Source organism: Apis mellifera, linkage group LG15 (assembly GCF_003254395.2).
Source record: "Apis mellifera strain DH4 linkage group LG15, Amel_HAv3.1, whole genome shotgun sequence".
NCBI classification, from domain to species: Eukaryota; Metazoa; Arthropoda; class Insecta; order Hymenoptera; family Apidae; genus Apis; species Apis mellifera.
The window spans coordinates 2,928,027-2,941,742 of NC_037652.1; the positions used below are offsets into that span (position 1 = coordinate 2,928,027).

The 13,716-nt window shown below is 31.1% G+C and overlaps 1 protein-coding gene across 1 annotated transcript in view; it reads left to right on the top strand.

Moving 5' to 3' along the window:
* The window catches only part of LOC408547 (toxin 3FTx-Lei1), a 101,389-nt gene that overhangs the window by 57,820 nt on the left and 29,853 nt on the right, over positions 1-13,716 (top strand). Inside the window, exon 2 of the mRNA XM_006559974.3 lies at positions 4,093-4,223. Coding sequence (XP_006560037.1) covers positions 4,093-4,223 — 131 coding nt within the window. The remainder of the gene's footprint in view (positions 1-4,092; positions 4,224-13,716) is intronic.

Genomic DNA, 13,716 nt, shown 5'->3' on the forward strand with positions numbered 1-13,716 from the left:
AATGACGGGGAAACCAATAAATTCAATGATCAAAACGGTTTATTTTGTCAACTGCAAGTAGTACAGATCAATAACTAACCAGGCGTAAGTTTCGAGAGATCGATAGTGAGAGAGTAAGCCTAATCGATATCGTAACTTCATCAAAGGATTCAAGTAGCCAGCAGTATAATTGTGCAGAGATTGGTAATCAATACTTTGTTCGAATTGCAAGTAGTTCGAGACAATTGTTAGTCGGCCTTTCCTCGAAACACACCTGCAATTATAATTGCAGATTTCACTCCTTTGATAATTTGATTATGCTGTACAACTTTTGTTAAATGATTTACACCATTCATCTTTGTATTTTGTATTATGAAACATCGATTTTGGAGAAAATTTTGGAAAATATTTTTTCTCTGTGTTGTAAAAAACAATTTGAAATTTTTTTCTTATTTATTTATTCTCTGAGATAAAAAATGGAAGTTTGAGAATTTTGTTTGATTTTCTTTAAAATAAATAGATTTGATTCATATTTTCAAATTCTATTCAGTGCTATATCTAATTATTAATACAATATAATATTAATAACTTAATTATTGTATCTTTGTAAAGCATTTAAAGATACATTGATATTTATATGGATAAATACAAATATTTTAATTCTACTTTTAATGACAATTTAATCTTTGGCCTAATGAAAAAAATTGAAACTGGTTTAAAAATTTCCACATTGAAAAGTCTAAAATTCATTTAGATCCCAAGCTCTGTCTATTTGTATTTTAGAATAATCAAAACGTATAAAACATATATAAGAAAAAGACAAAAATACAAAGGATAAAAGCGGAATGATTATGAAATGGTAAAAAAAAAAAGGAATAAAAAAACAGATTTTTTCCAGTGTTCTCAGGGAACGATGTGTATACAAAAATCACGAGAGAAAGAGAGCCGTGAAATCGGAATCTCTGGTCCGTTTTCGCGTCCGCAATGTTTTCCAATTTCCAATAAAATATTTTTCCTCGTCCACACCGGTATCCTTCTGCTCGGCTTTCTATATAAGAGCCAACTTTTCCAATTTCCCGCGAATCGCCGGCTATTCGGAATTCGATGTACACACAAGCATCTACTCCTCCACTGGAATTCGGCTGAAATGGATATACGGCGGAAGACAAATCGTTGCTGGTTTCCCTCTTTAAGTAAGTCTCTCGTATATAAGTGATAGAAGTGAATTTTTTTTTTTTTTTTTTACGATGATATTTTATATTTGTGAGTGAAATTTTAATTGGAATTTGGATTTTTTCGAATCGAATTTTCGAGGTGATGAAATTGGTGAAGTGAAAAAGTGAAAAAATTGATTTTATGGATTTTGATTTTGTAAGTTTTTATGGTTGTTTTATCCAGTCTACACGGTTTTCAAAATTTCACAAATTTCTATATCGAAGAAAAAGTCTTCGTTCCTCCATTTTGATATTATAATTTTTATACTATAATACAATATCAATCTCCTAATTTTTATTTAATTTAAAATCCTGAATATTCTTAATTCCAATTTAACAAGAATTTGTTAACCAATGAAACACTTTTTTATATTAATATAATACAATATTAATCTCTCTAATTTAAAATAATTTCTTATTTTCCTATCTAATCTTTTAAATATTTTTTATTTCCTTTTTGATAATTGAATTTATCGAGTAAATGTCAAATTCACGTATTTCCCTTTTGTCCAAAGCGAAATTGCGAATACAAGTTTAATTCAACCGTCATCAACCGGTTTAACTTAACCGGAAGTTCCGAAGATTCCCGCCTACGTTCGCTTCAATTCGACGATTTTAATTCTGGCTTCGTCACGAACTCTTGCCCCTTGTGGAAAATGAACACACTAATTACCACGAAACCGGCGCAGTCTAGTAAATTATTCGACTGGGGACCTGAACGACGCTTGAACACATTAAGTTTGTGCATTTAACTTTAAGCATTATCTTCTTCTGAATACCAAAGATTCTGCTCCAGTAAGACGGGCTTCCCTCTATAAATGCCTTTTATCTTAGAATCTTAATATCTTAAGTAATCACTTTCATTTAATTAAAATTCTAAAAAATTTAATTCCAAAAATACAACATGAAAACAATATGTATTATTAAAATTATGTTTTATATACTTGATATACCTGATTGTACATTAAAAATTAATTTATAAACTACTAATTTATATCAAAATCAATATCAACGTTGTAATTAACAATTGTCAGATCGTCTTCGTATTTAATTTAATGAAACTTTTTTCTGATATTAAAACATGCAAATAAAAGAATTAATATTAATTTAACTTGCTACGTAATCTCACGTTTATCTTCAATTAAGATAGAATTACGTCGAACGGAAACTTTTGGCAATCATTATTATACGTGGTATAGGCTCTTTTAGGTTAGGATCGGGAGAAACTCTCCTCGAATACGTTTCCGGAAGTTTTGTCGAAGGAAACGATAGAAACTTTCGAAATCCGCTTCCTTGGTTTATATTGTTTCACGGTTGTGTATCGTGTTCCTTTGGGCCGGGATAAGAACGCTCTTCCGGTGTAGAATTTCCGTTGTATCGAACGCGTGTTCGAAGTTATTCGAAAATTTTTTTTTTATAGAGAAATTAATTTTGCAATGAGCTTTAAATCAATCTTGTATCGAGAAGAATATCGTAGAATATATTTTCTCTTTTTGTTTTTTTTATAACTATTTATTGTGCTTCATATTTATTTGTTTAAATTTTCAAAAGTGCTTCTTTTTTTAGGTTATGTTCTCTTTCGTATTTATTTACTTTTTCATAATCTTGTGTTTATTTTGCTCTTTTTTATATTGAATTCTTGAAATGTTTTGCGATCGTTTGAATATTTATTTATATGTTATTTTTAAAGTTTCGTATTTTAATTAAAATTCAAAGATGTTAAATTAATATTCAATACTATCGATCCTAACATGGAATATTCATTCAATTTCCATTGCAATTTAACTTCTTTCTATCCTTTCTTACATTTATTCCAAAATTCCATCCCTTATTTTTATAATAAATTCGTAATAAAAAAATTTTCAATCCCAAAATTTCAATTCTTTTCTTACGAAAAATTTCGAATCGACGCAAAGATTTTTCTCCGCAATTCTACTCGATAAACCAGAAAATTTCGGATCAGTGTTATTTGCAGAGGTTTCTTTTTTCTTTCTCCTTCTTTTTTTTTTTTTTACTCGAATTTGTCGATTTGCATAGCGTTGAAATTCTGTTGGAAGTGTCGCTGCCTCTCGGCGTTTCAAAGTTCAAAGCCGAGGCATCTTGGAAAGTTGGCGGTCCCCTCCCTTCGACTTCAAAGCGGAAACGAGTCGGTAATTTCTACTTTGCCAAGCAATTTTCCGTGGGCTAAATTACCTGGGCCGTTTAAAGGTGCGATACACTCGATTTATCTCTGATCGAGATTTCGCTTCGTTTATTGCTTTGACTCTTTATAATTTGATGATAATTAAAAGATTGATACATACACATATACATAGCAAATTTTACTTTTTAATGAATCCAACTATGATTACTGGAATTGATATTGTCATTTCAGTTTCGATTTCGATTCTGAAATATACGATACGTAAATTTTGAATTTTTCAGATTAATTTTTCGATTGAATGCGAAGAGAAGATATTATAAAGTATTATAAATTCATATTCTGAATTAAATATATTATATTTAATGGCAATATACTGTTTCTCTTTTATAGAAATTACCACTTTTAACCAATTATTTATATTTCATTGAATTTATAATTTCTAACAAATTCTTTCATTCATTAAATTCAGAGATGATTAATATTTAAAATTTATACACTTCTTTTTGTTTCGAAGATAATTTATATTCTCTGATTAAAATTTTGTGATGATAAATCTTTCTTTCATTTTTCAATTTACATCGTAATTATCCGTTGATACATTCGCCAAATTTCAACAACAAAATGATGATTTATCTTCCAGAGAGGCGATTCTCTTCCTGAATTTTTCATCAGGGATTTTATAGCATCGTTAATTTTTATTTCCATTTGTTTGATCACATATTGATCTATATATATATATATCTCGTGGTGTTCCAGGGCTGGCACACGGTATCAGATGTTACAAATGCGGACAGTACAACGAGGGAGTCGGCAGCATCACGCCGTGCATCAATTACACCGCTCACATGCATCTGAAGGAATGTCCACCCTCGGCCGAATGGTGCATCGTAAGTAAACACATTGTTTAGTCCTTTTAATCCCACGTAATCCAAAATGACATACAATAACAGTATAAAGTTATATTTATATTCAATTTATATTCGATTAAATTGATTACGTAGCTTGGAAATAATAATGTACTTTTATATGTATATTTGAGATATAATTTAATTCCTTAAAAATAAGATATGTAGGTTACTCACTTTTATATCCTTCATTGACAAATTATTACAATTATCCAAATTAATAACTAATTGCGTTATGATTAACATGAGATCCTTGAAGAGAATGAATTTAGTAATACAATACAGTATAATAGGGAATATGTAGTGGAAAATTTGAGTGATTATTATCATGAGTGAAATTGCTTGATATGAAACTATAATAACTTGATGGATTAATAACTAACCAATTAATACAATAACGTTAACGTTTATTACAATTTTAAGTAACTACTAACTGAAAAAAATTTAATAATCGTAATAAAAAAAATTTTTACTTGAAATTAAAAAGTACCTAAACATAAATAAACAAAAATAAGAATAAATATATTTCCATTTAATAGAAGAAATTTGCCCTTCAAGTATAATCTTCGAAAACACCCAACGAGTAAAAAAATAAAGAATAATAAATAAAATAATCGTATTTTTTATATTCGCAAAGTTTTCCCAAATACACGAAAATTATCGTTCACGTTTATTCTATTCCCTTTTCGCACAATCTGTCCAAGGAGAGAAAAAAAAACCGGGGAAGCACCAAATCATTTGAATCGATTGTCCACGAGCAACCGGAAGTGGCATCAGATCGAAGCATCCAGTTGGCGAGGCCAGCTTGCTGAACAATCTGCTTGCTAAATCCAACATCCAAATCCAAATAATGCAATAATGATTTTGGAAGGGTGTCAAACGATCCAATCGGTGCCGCCATCCCCCTCTCTCTCTCTCTTTTACCATTCTTCCTCCTCCCCTAAGTTTTTTTTTCTTCGCTTCTTCCTTCGAAGGAATCCAGTGTTTCCAGTCCGACGAGCTTCGAGGATCGAAAGGTTTTGAGGGAATAAAGCGACTCGCTCTTTATTCCGTTCGTGTTCCAGGGAACACGTTTGATGCGTCCCCTCCTCCCCCTCTTATCGCGGCGAAGTATCGTTTCCAGGATTTTGTCCGCGTTTCCACAGGCTCGACATTCGAGTGGAGGGGAATATTCTCGCGTTTGAGAGATTTGCTCCAAACTTTTGGATAGCTATTTGCGTGTTGTGCTTGTTATATGGATCTTGTATGATCTGAATCTTTTGGATTTTTAGTTCTTTTAATTGCGATTATTAATTTGTAATTATTCGTTTCCTTGAATAATGAACATATGAAGAAAAAGAAGAATAGTATTTTAAGAATTCAAAATTTTTTTATAATATTAACCAACAATTTACACTACTTTATTTAATTTTATAAATATATAATTATTTTAATTTCTTGCATTCTACAAATGATAGATCGAAATGAACCAGGAATAAAAATATTGGAATGTATTTTGTAATTGAACGTCATGAAATTTACGTACAAACACGTTTTCAAAGTTTGAAAAGATACGATAGATAAAGATATACCAAGAAATATCTTATAAAATTTCAGGGAACTCTCCAACTTTCTTAACCTCGTTCAAACCTCCATCCTTTCGCGTTCGTTTCGGAAAAAATTTCTACTTCAACATCCAATTAGCCGGATGTTGAGTGGAGAACGGAAATGTAAAGTCGGGAAATCGACATATTTCTTCACTCGTTCGATTTCGATTGGAAAAATCACGAGGGTGCTTTTGGCGTGATCCAATCGATCCCCTTTAGCTCTCGATCAAACGAGATCCGAGGATGGGACGCTTGAAACTTAGATTTCCTCTCGTTGAAGGGATGAATGAAAATAGGCGGATAAAGTGGTTGCGTAGAATGGATTTGAGGGAGAGAGAGAGAGAGGTGACAAATTGAAAATTGAGTTGTTCGAAGATAGTAGACGATGATGGATATTTCTTGGAGCATTTTAAGGATGATGGATCGATTGGAGGTAAAATTTTTTTTTAAAGTAAGTAAGATTTGTAGCTTGAGAGTGTTGTGAGCGAGTGAATATAAAATTGTGTACAGAATTTTTCTCATCATTTCTCGTGTATTTTTCATACAACAATATATATTTGTTATTTTTCAAATTGCTCGATCGAGAAACTGATACATTTCCAAAAAAAGGTTTATTCAAACGAACGAGATTATCAGAATTATGAGATTTTTTTTTGAAGAATTTTATTTTCGCCCACGAAATCGAAACTAGGTGGAAATAGAGAGAATAAGAAGGCTGGAGAAACTTTCAATAAACTCAGGAAGGGGAGGGGGTATTGTTTGACGGAAACTGGAGCAGTGTGCAAAGTCTCGGATCGTGATCGTTTAATTGCGGATAATCGTCGTTGTTTCCAAGTCGCGGTTCTGTTTCGTGTTTTTCCCATGGAATGGAGTGTCTCGAGACTTAGTGCAGCAAGAACTTTTATTCCTGAGGAAGGGGGGGAAGACTTTCTTTTTTGCGATATTGGAGATCATTTTAGACTTCTTCTTTCTCAACAGAAAATTATAACTCTCGAGTGTAATATAAAGCATTCATCGATTTACTTTCTTCTTTTTTAAAATACTTTTATCAATCAATATAATTTTCTCTTATTTTGTGAAAACAAATAAGATTTGGGTTAGATTTTTTAAAAGCAATAATAATTTTTAGAACAAAATTAATTATTGGATTATTTAAATTAAAGTTCAATGTAAAAAACATTTATTATTAATATGTATTCTATTTTCAGACAAGAAATACACTTTAAGGAATTCTTAAATATAATATAAAGAATTATTAACATTTCCATTTACCATAATTCTTATAATTTATATTATTTTAATTTAATATCATTAATTTATATCATCATTAATTAATATAATTTCTAACCAGATTTTCTTTTAATAAAAACAATTTGAAGTGAAATAACAATAATCATAATTAAGAAAATAGCAATGAAAACAAAAATTAAGTATTAGATATTGAGTACACACTTTCAGTTCTAATTTCTTTTCAGGTCTAATACTCTCAATTATTGAAACTACATTTTCTCTTTCTCCATTTGAATTTGCCATTATTATATTTGCATATATAATATTATATTTTATCTCTCTTTATAAGTTAATATTAATTTTCTTTGAATTTATATAATATTGCATAATCGCAAAGGGAAATTGTAAAGAACATTCTCATTAACGAGCTTTCCCCTCCCCTCCCTTCCCATGGAGACCGGCCGCAGGAGGGGAAGGATTTCGGGGCGAGAAGAGAAGGAGGGGAGGGATGGGCTTCGAAGCCTGGGCAATTCGGTTAACCGGACAAAAGGTTGGGAAAATAGCCGAGGTTCGATAGTGATGTTGATTAGATCGAAGAGTTGTATGAGTTTTAGTTTTTGACGAAATTGCTTTTTTTTTTTTCTAGGATTATATTTACTTTTACAGCTTCTTTTTTTAATCACGAAGGTTTTATTTTAAGGCGAGAATGAAAATGGATGGTAAGGATTGGTTTAAGTGACAAGTTTGGGGAATATTTTGAGGAATTTTAGAATTGTGAAAATTTTTTTGTATATGGATTCTATTTTTTCTTTTTTTAGATTGAATTTATTCTTTAATTCTTTTCAAGGGTATGAATATAAATGGATGTGATAATTTTGAGGAATATTTTAAAGTTTGAGTGATTTTGGAATTGTGAAATTTCGATGGATTAAAATTGTTTCAAATAAGGGTATAATATTTTTCAAATAGGATTAGAAAATTAAGATGTTTTATTTTTACTTCGAAAGTTTAGAATATTCTTCCGAAACTTTTTCAAACTTTATTTCATAATTCCAAAATTGGAATTTTTATATTTTAAAATCTATTACTTTATCACTTCCTAACTCAAAAATTTCAAAATTTAGAAAATTCCATTATTTTCCAAGTTCTACAATCTCATTAACCCTTTCAGATCCACGCAATTCCGTTAAAATAACAACTAAATAATCAACTAGCGATGGATCTAAACGTACCACGAGTTCGCGGATAAAAACAAGAAATTCGAATTCTTAATAAATATGAAAAAATAAGATTGTGAAATGCTGAATCGCGTTATCCAATCCTTCAATGAACAATACCCAATACCAATTGGAAATTCCTATTGATTCGATCCACCCAATACCGACAATTAATCGATGCACAATCGAATCTCGTAATCTGTTTATCGTGCTTCAGCACGTGTCCCTCACCGTATCCTTGCGATGTAGAACTTGGAGGATAGGATAGTGGTGAATTAACGGGTCATCCAGCTTGTATCCGCTCCTCGACTCCAATTCCCACTCGCACTCGCTTCCGGCTAGATCAGCGTATCCGTGACTGCATTATCATACCTGCTGTCCCCACTAATGGACCACCCTCGGCTATTCTGACGTGCCCTTCAAATTATACTGCGACACGGACGTGCGTTCGTCGGTTGTTAATTAACATCTTGCCGCAATTGGACGAATTGTCCATTGTGAATGGATTCTAAGATGGAGGAGGTTTATGGAATCGAAGGAGAGAGTGTTATATAAATTTGATTTTTAATATTCAGATAGATAGATTTTTATTATTGTTTTTCGTTGAATTGGTTACTGTTCATCGATGGAATTGATCGGTGAAGGGATTGGATAGGGATTTTTATCATTGTATAATCGAGTAGCGATGGGTTTAAGCGTATCGCGAGCACGCTTGAACATCGGTAAGCAAGATTCGAATTTTTTTAAATAAGAAAAAAGAGAAAGAATAATATATAATATGATACGTAATTCGAAAATTTCAAATTGTCAAGAAACATTCGTAAGAAATTGATAGAACAAACTTTCTATTTTTATTTTTCCATGAAATACACAAGGAAAATGAAAATCGATGAAAATTATAATCTCAAAATTTGGAATAATTTAATTAAAAAATATTAGAGAAGAAAACAAGAAAACGAATGTTATTAATAAAAAAAAAATTCATTGGAAACACTCGAATTATTATTTAATGAGATGCAGAAGGAAAAGATTGATTGAAGAAGATTAAATAGGACGAAAAAATTGGCAGCAATAATTTCCACGGCGAGAAGGAATTCTGCTGCCATCGTAAAAATTTCATTGGCCAACTGTTCCCGGAATGAAGCCACTACTTGTGTCGACAATGTTGTCGGAATCGATCTCAATTGAGATCTGCTCTCCCGTAACCAATATGGCGCCCCATAAATATTCCAAATGGTCAGATTCGATTGAACCACGGCCGAAACTGGAATCTGGCATGAAATATTTCAAGATCCATCCCCAGTTCCTTGCGAAATCTTGCTCAATGGAATTATTCCATTGAATAGAGAAGGATTGGAGAGGAAAATGAAGAAATCTCGTTCAATGGATGTGTAACGTACGATCCTATATTTTGTTTTGAGTATTATTAATTAAAAAATTTATTTCTACACGAATAATTCAACAAAATTTTTTCACCAAACATTTATAATTTTTAATATATTGGAAAATCTAAATATATATATGTAAAATAAAAATATATATTTTAATAATGATAAACACATAATAAAAGAATAATAATTATAACAGTTTAACAATATTTTATATATATATTATATTATTAAAGAATCCAAAAAAGAAATAATACTAGAAAATCTAAACAACTTCTCAATTTAAACATCTTTTTTAAAACTAAAACAATAAAATATCTTTTGTTTTAAAGTAATCAACCTACCCCTTCGATCCTTTTCCACATTTTTTCCCTTTTCAAACTCGTATTCTCTCGCGTCTGCATAGAGATCGGATCACGCGATACGTTTGTCATTTCATATTCTTTGAAACACATCCCTGGAATGGCGGATGGTTAACTTCCGGCTATCGAGGAACGGGGTCTCGGTTGTCGATCGGCCAGCTGCCAGTGTGCCTCGGTATTCCAACGTCTACAGGAATTTCTGGAATGAATTATCCAGGTCTATGGAACCTGGAATCTTGTCCCCCTGTTTCACTTTACCTCGCCCCTGTGATTACGTGATAGGCCTCTGTGGCCCTCGAAGATTAAGGCCTGGATGGATTTATGCGAGAAATGGACTCGATTGTCCATTTATTTCTATAATTTTACCCAGGAATCATCGATATTAATTGATATAATAAATATTGAAATTGACAATTTTTCCAATTCTACGAAAGAGATCGATGAGATGGAAAGAAGAAGTAGCAGGAACAAAGTCGAATATCGAGGTAAACAAGAGTAAAGAATCGGAGAGGAAAGAAGAAGATCGAATATAATTTTAATACGCTTGTTAAACCGATCCGTCCCGATTTTCATCCCGAATGAAATAATTACCCTTCCCTCTTTTCGAGTACAGAGACGTGGTTGACGCGGTTCGTTAAGCCGCGATTTATCAGAAAAAAGAAAGAGAGAATGAAACGAGCCCTTTATGGCTGCACGATAATGGCAATAACGCGATAGAAATAACGGTTTCCGCTCGACTTCCGCCCGCGATCCACGTAGCCCCCGGGGGACTTGGAACGGATCGGATGGGATAAAGAGCGAATTTCTTCCTCCACGTTTCTCTCTTCCCATTTTGAGGAATAGTTGTTAAATTTTGTCGAATTCTTTCCTTCTGTATTGAGGAAAAAATTCCTTCAATTCGAGCAGGAAGAGGAGGAATATTTCTGAATTAGTTTATTCTCTCTTATTATCGAAAAGATTAAGTTAAAGGAAAGGAAAATAGAAAAAGAGGAAGGGAAGCGTTAAGAGGATAGTTTTAATTCGCAGCTAGAAGTGTGTCATGTAATAGATTCGATTACTAATCCGATTGGTCCGCACGAGCGGCTTCTTCTCCTCCTCCCCTTGCGAAAAGGATCGAACGCATCGAGTGGTTAATGGTAATTGGACGCTTGGTGAAAACAGATGAGCTCGAGTAAAAGTACAAAGTTGAAATATCAAGAATGTTGATGTGGAATTAACTTTATTTATTTTTTGATGAAATTCGTTCAACGATCAATTTTCAATTCAGTGATTGTATTGTAACATGAACAAATTTAATATAAAATCAATTAAAGTAAAAGGAAAAGTATCTTTTCAATTTCAATGTTCGATTCGTAAACGGGAACAATTTATACGTAATTATATGGAATTAAAGAAATGATAACGTTCGAGCGAGCCATAAAATCGCTTTTCTAAAGAATGGGGTCGTTTTGTATTTATAGGATGGAAGGATTGAGGATCGAGCTAGCGTGCACCTGATGGTATCGTTGGATACAGGATAATAAACGTCGCTCCTCAATGTAGCAATTTGTATAAAAATCCTGCGAATTATTCGAAAGCTTCGAAATTTTCCGAGAATATTTCGAGCTCGACTCAATTAAACCCGTTTAAAACTGGTGACGAGTTATGGAGTGGTTTTAACGGGTTTCACGGGTCACCGGTGACCCAAGACGGCCATTAGAGGCGAACCTTTTTTTTTTTGTTTTTATTTAGAATTATAAATAAACGTGGTAAAAAAAAAAAAGAAGAAGAAATTTGATAACGTATCGATTTTCTTTCAATCGATACTTTAATCCAAGTGAAAATATATAAATTTAATAAACGTTATATTTAATAATGTTTTTATTGAATAAATTTAATAAAAAAAAAAGCGCGAGATAAATTTAAGAATTTAATATCGAATTATTAAATTCTATTTATTCGATTATTATATCGATGTGAATTAATTGAAAGAGGTATCTCTTGTTCTCCGTGCAAAATATTTACAAAATTATAATGTAATTATAAATGGTAAAAATATATACATTTTGTAATTAAAAATATGATTTATTAACAATTTCGTATCGATATTTTTGTATCGTTGCTCTAATTATTGTAATTATAAATTAAAAGGTTATATCATTCGTTTTTTTTTTATAGTAAATTCATATTCATTCGTGATAATATACAGTGATATTTTTTCCTTCCATCGATATTTTACTTTATCCGAAAGATAAAGTATAAGGTTGAATTTAAAATTTGAAAAACGATACGATATGATATTCGTTTCAAAGGATAGCGTCGATTGTTGTGTTGTTAAAAATTAATGTACATGATATGTAACAACAATTGGAATTTCGACACTGATTCAACGTGATCTAATTCTCGATCGTATGAGTAACCGTAGCCTGGATTCACGTGTCGCAGATACTGACCAGCTTTTATCCGGTCGAACAACGTGGAGAGACACGATATATCACGTAACCGAGGATCGATAGCAACGTTCTCGACGGTAACGATGAAAAGCATCACACGTCATCCGCTTTTTACCTAGTTCATTCTCGATGGTGAAATGAAAAACGAGGGTAAAATGATGTTACGATGAAATGCAACGATCTGGAATATTTATATATCGTATAGACAACCATCGAAAATTGACAATTTGATTCTAAACCGGTTATCGATATAATTCTCTGTGTATTTTCATTTGCTATCAATTACGTGTTTCTAATTTAAAAAACAAAACAAAAAATATATTAGAATTGAAAAAAAAGTAGTGAAACTAGTAGTAGAAAATAGAAAATTCTATATAGATGAAGATTTACAATTTTCAGATTAAAGGTTAATGGATTTGTTTATTTTTTAACTTTTAAAATACGCGAGATAAAATAAATGAAAGAAGTTTAAAACGTAGAAGTAATAGGTTGGTCGAGAAAATAAAGTAAAAGGATGTAGATGTAAGCAAAGATTAAAAGTTTGTATATATATATATATTTAAATGAAAGAACGAATATCGTAGGTGTGAAATGGCGTAGTTGGTAAAATGCATGGTTTTTTAATCCTAAAGGGCACGGGTTCGAATCCCACAAAAGGAAATATGGTTGTTTACTCCTTTTTACATCGTTAAATATTGTAGAAATTTGTGTTTCGAAAGCAAATGAGAAAAAAAAAATCATTTATGAAAATGGTAGTTTTTTCAAGTAAGAAAACGTAAAAATAATATATTGGAAAAAAGTGTTGTTGTTATGCGATAGTTTACAAAAAGAATGGAAAACTTTTAAAAGGGAGGAAAAAAAAAAAGAAAAAATATTCAGTAAAAATATACTAACAAAGTTTTAAAAAAAAATTTTCTATGGAAATATAAAGATATATTATAAAAAATAAAATAAATTTAAAAAAGAATAGAATTAATTAAAAAAATATTCGTAATAAAAAAATATTAAAAGTAAGAGAAAAAGAATGATTTGGAACAAAAAATCCTTTCTAAAAAGAAATTACAAAAAAATGTAAAAAATTCTGAAAAATATCACAACAAATATATACATATATATATATAAAAACAACAAATATATAAATATTGAAAAGAAAGGGAAAGAAAAAATAGATCTGACAGCACAAAATACAAATATCAACAGAAATGTTACAAAAGGTGTAGAAAAATATGACATATTTCCACGTTCAAACAAAATGCAAGG